This window comes from Tamandua tetradactyla, chromosome 16 (assembly GCF_023851605.1).
Source record: "Tamandua tetradactyla isolate mTamTet1 chromosome 16, mTamTet1.pri, whole genome shotgun sequence".
Taxonomy (NCBI): Eukaryota; Metazoa; Chordata; class Mammalia; order Pilosa; family Myrmecophagidae; genus Tamandua; species Tamandua tetradactyla.
Window position 1 is genome coordinate 81,059,979 of NC_135342.1, and position 5,030 is coordinate 81,065,008.

Consider the following 5,030-nt stretch of genomic DNA (forward strand, 5'->3'; position numbering starts at 1 on the left):
CCAGGTCCTAGGGCCCGTCAGGCTGGGCTGGATGCTGGGCCTAAGGAGAACTGCCAAGTGGCAGAGAGAGGCCCGGAGGTGTCCCAGGGCCGAGCCTGCATCCAAACCGGTTTTTCGACCCTGGTTGTGACTTTCTTTTCAATATTTCAAATTTACCGGCTTCCTGAGGTCTATTTATTCCGCCAGCCTGGGTATTTGAAAACCCCAGAATACATGGTTACTTTCTAGCTTCCCCATTTTGGAGTGGGGGGGTCTCCTGTGCTTATCTGTGTCCAGGGGCAACTTGGCACTCCCCAGACCAATCCCCACAGTGATGTCACCCTCTGTGACAGGGAAAGAGGTTCCCCCATCCGTGCACTTTCACTGCCCCTCCTCATGCAGCTGAGAAATCCAAGGCCATTTCTATGCCCACCTGAGGTCCTCGCCCCTTCTCCTTTTTGCCATTGCTGCAAAAATTACTCAATGACTACAAATTCAGTTATCCGGAGGGTTTTTTCCCCTTTAAAAAATATTCACTGGAGATCATAAAGAGGAACTGGTCACGCTGCTCCCCGGCCCCCATTACTGCGGTGGAGTGGAGGGGAACAGGCAGCAACTCAGGCAGCATCGTTCAGGATTTTTGATTCAAACTGTGACGTGGCTAAATGTAAAATGAGCCGGAGGTGGGTTGCTTACACCCCAGGGTGGGGGGGCGAGACAAGCAGGCTTCCCAAATACTTAATGTAATCATGGGCCAGCTGCGTGCACTTGTAAAGTTGTTATAACCCCCCTCCTTGTTATAAACAGGAAAGCACAGAATATAAAGCAACAGGCCCGCATTCACAAATACCAGCTCTCCGCCAGCTGCCAAATTCCCCTTTTATGGTGTTCCTCGCTTATAACCTCACCCAGACCAAAAAGTCCTTAGCTTTGCCCCTAACTCCCCAAATGGGCTTACTTTTAAACCTCCTTCAACAGAGCGCTGGACCAGGCATCCCTGGCTCTCTCCAGGTCTTAGTGCTCCATGAGTTTGCTAGGGAGAAGCAGTGTTCCTGGAACTTGCTCATCCTCCTGCCCAGGGCCCCTGGGAGGCTCCACTGCCTCCCTCTGGGTTACGAGACCCTCAGAGAGTGCCCCCTCCTGGAGCCAGGGCTGCCCAGTGTCTTTGTGGGGAGGGCTACTCCCCTTCCCACCAGATCCCCCAAACGTTGGATCGACAAACCCTCCTCCTCCAATATCCAAAAGCTTTCACAAATCTCTGAAGACATTTTTACTAGATGTAGGGTGCCATCTCTCTATCTCCTATTAAGCCTGGGAGAAGAAGAGAGCTTTTGTGGGAGGCCAGAGGTCACTGGACTCCCCCAGACTGGCCATAAAGCTCACCCCTGCACTACCCTCCCCCCACCTCTCTTTTCTGGCCCCGTGGACCCAGCTCCCAGCCACCGGGTCCACATCCTGCCTCGCTGACTGTGTGTGCTTACAGCGTCAAGGGGTGGACGTGATATTTCAAACATCAGATCAGTGCGTTTATATATTGGGTGCCCGGAAATTTTTCCAAATAAACACAGCTTGATTCAACTTGGGTGGGCGGACTTATCAACAGACTAATTCTATAAACAAATGAAGGAATAGCCCCGAAACCGATTGGCTGGTATCAAAAAGACACGTGGAGGGAAAAGCTTGGAGTTTTTCAGCAATGAAATTTTAATTAATGTGGGTGGGCTGAGAACACAACGACTGTTTATCATAGACAATTTATTTTCCAGCGCTAAGTCAACATATAATAGCAAACTTACAACAATTATTTAACATTCGTGAAGCCATGAAGGCGGGACAGAGCACGGAGCGGCCCGGGAGAGCGGCAGCGCAGGAGGCGGACGCGCGGCGGGCTCCCCGGGAGGGCTCTCCTGGCGCGCGGCGCAGTCCCTAAGCCGCCCGGCCCCGGCCTCGCCTGCATCGCGGGGAGCGCAGCGCCGGCTCCCGCTCGCCATGAGCCACCTCTTCGGGCCCCGGCTGCCTGCCCTGGCCGCCCCGCCCCTGCTCTACCTGTACGGCCCCGAGAGACCCGGGCTGCCTCTGGCCTTCGCCCCCGCGGCCGCCTTGGCCGCCCCGGGTCGGGCGGAGCCCCCCCAGAAGCCGCCCTACAGCTACATCGCGCTCATCGCCATGGCGATTCAGGACGCGCCCGAGCAGAGGGTCACGCTCAACGGCATCTACCAGTTCATCATGGAGCGCTTCCCCTTCTACCACGACAACCGGCAGGGCTGGCAGAACAGCATCCGCCACAACCTGTCCCTCAACGACTGCTTCGTCAAGGTGCCCCGCGAGAAGGGCCGGCCGGGCAAGGGCAGCTACTGGACGCTGGACCCTCGCTGCCTGGACATGTTCGAGAATGGCAACTACCGGCGGCGGAAGAGGAAGCCCAAGCCGGGCCCCGGCGCCCCGGACGCCAAGCGGGCCCGCACCGAGGCGCACGAGCGCGGCGCCGACGCGCGGCCCGAGGGCGGGGGCGGGGGCGGGCGTCCGGGCCCCGCGACCCCCCGCCAGGAGGGAGCGCCCGCGCGCCCCTCGCCCCTTCCGGAAGACCCCTCTCCGCCGGCACCCCGCCGGTGGCCGGCCGTGGCCGTCGGCCCGCCAGCGCTCACGGCGCCAAGCTCGGGGTCTCCTCCGTGCCCCTCGTCCCGCAACTCTCCGAAAAGCGCCGACAAACCCGGGAGTTTCAGCATAGACAGCATCCTGGCGGGGAGGCAGAGCCAGCGGCCGGCGGGAGGGGGCGAGCTCCTTGGGGGATCCAAGCCGGGCCCGGGCGGCTGTGCGGGCACCTCGCCTCTGGCCCCCTCCTCCAGCCTCCGCCCGCCTTTCAACGCGTCCCTGATGCTCGACCCGCACGTTCAGGGGGGCTTTTACCAGCTCGGGATCCCCTTCCTCTCCTATTTCCCTCTGCAACTCTCGGACACGGTGTTTCCCTTCCAGTAAAGCAAGCAGTGGCGCGATTCTTTCCCCTGCCCCCGGTCTCAGTCTTCTCGGGGCGACCGGAGACGGCTCCCACCCGCGGGGAAGGAATCACGTTCTTTGGAAAAGGGTCTTTCCCTCTGCTGACGGGTGGGGTTCTGGGAGGTGTCAGCAACTTCTGCTTGCCCGTGGACACCGCTGCGGCTTTGATCGTTAAGTGTGGGCTTTGGAGATTTAAAAGACCCGGCCCCGCGGGGACTAGGGCATCGTCATCCCCACGCAGCCTGAGCAGGAGCAATTCCTCGACCTTGCCTTGCCTATTGGGGTCACCTCCCGGGCCATCTCCCCACCCACCACAGCCCCTGTGGCACCCCAGCGCCCAGACGACCCGAGGGCCGGACAGGCGGACACAGTGTGGTTTCCATCTGGGATCCCCCATCTGACCATCGCCAGCTCCGTGGTTGGTGTCTGGCCCAAGACTTGGCTTCAACCTCTTTAGGTGGTGGGTGCTCCCAGCTGGATTTACCCCTGAAGTCAGTTGCAGGGGCGCCAGTGGTGACCCCAGTTTTTCAGGCTTCCTTGGAGATGGAGGGCCTGGGCAAGATTTAAAACCAAAGCCAAGATGGAAATTGAGGAACCACCAAGGACAGAACACTTTTATTTTAAATAGAGAAGTTCTCTCTTTCTTTCTGGACAGTAAAAAGGGACACGCTTTAACCTTTGCCTAAATGCTTGACTCTTCCACTATGATTACCTTTCCGAAAGTTCCTATTAATTTCTGTTAAGAAAGTGCACTATATATAATACGGTGTTTTGTTGCAGTATGAATAGTCGATACACATGTTTGTATGTAAACGACAATACTGGCTGTCCTGTCTTTTTGCTTTTCTTTTTAAGGGATCAGAGGATTTCAGGGGACACCAGAAGGGCCAGAGGGGGAGGGAAAATGCCTCAGGAACCTCAGATTTTGAGTTCCATGTTTTTTCAATATCTAGGTTTGGGGTTTGCTATATTTTCCAGAATGGTGTAGGGAAAGGCTACTTTTAATCAAACAAGTTTGGTGAAACAAACAAACAAAAAGCAGATGGAGAGAGAGAGATGGGTTAATGGAGGCATGGAAACCTGCTGGTGCCTGCTGAAGGGGCCCCTCTGCACCCCAAAGAAGAAGAGGCGTGAAGGGAGGTTCTCCCAGGCAGCTCCAGCCTGCCGCTTGGCTTCTTGCTCCGAGCCCTGCCCCCAGTCCCAGCAGCTGCAACTCAATAACCCCCTTTAGAAGGTGACTGGGGGTGGGGGGTGGGGTGGGGGGGTGGGAGGAAGGGCAAGTGGGGGTCTGCAGCAAAGATCTGGTTAAGAAAATTGAGATTTTCACAGCCTGTTCAGCTTGGAACTTTTGGGAAATGCACCCAATCGCCTGTGGTATTGCTAATTGGGTTATTTCGGGGGTTCTGAAACTCGACCTAAACTCCTGTAACTTTTATTTTATCTGATAGGGAAATGTATAAAAAGTCATGAATTCTTGAGAGTAGCATGCATTGGGTCTTCAAAGTAACTTTAAAAATATTTTCCTAGACGTATATAAAGGTTAACACAAACTGAAAACCAGGAGGGCCTGTGGGCTAATAGGTTTGACGGGACGTTACAGGCAAGCATAGCGATTTAACAAGCAGGGAGGCACAGAGCTGACTTTCGGGAAATTCATCCTTAAAGTTGTGCCGAACCATCTGCTGCTGACCCAGAAACACTCCAGCGGCTGTGTTCTCCCAGGCTGGTGGGGAGCATGGGGAGCTGCAGAGTGGCTGTGTTCTCCCAGGCTGGTGGGGAGCTGGGGAGCTGCAGAGCGGCTGTGTTCTCCCAGGCTGGTGGGGAGCGCGAGGGGAGCTGCAGAGCGGCCTTGACATTGGGGACTTTGATGAGACCCTCTGGTTGAGACCCAGGCTGTCATTGGATATTTTGTTATCCCAGACTCTCAGCGTCTGAGAATAAAGTTGTCTTTTCATTAACCTCTCACTGACTGGTTCAGTGGATTACTGGGAGAAATAAACAAACAGTGTCATAAGGAAAGAGGAGACTTGGGTTATGTTTGGGAGTCACGTCAGTAC

At 55.9% G+C, this 5,030-nt stretch overlaps 1 protein-coding gene across 1 annotated transcript; it reads left to right on the forward strand.

Moving 5' to 3' along the window:
• The first annotated feature begins 1,968 nt into the window (after positions 1-1,968).
• FOXL1 (forkhead box L1) lies at positions 1,969-4,195 on the forward strand. The gene has a single exon (XM_077133668.1). The coding sequence runs from the start codon at positions 1,969-1,971 to the stop codon at positions 2,953-2,955; it is 987 nt and encodes a 328-aa protein (XP_076989783.1). The 3' UTR covers positions 2,956-4,195.
• The last annotated feature ends 835 nt before the right edge of the window (positions 4,196-5,030 follow it).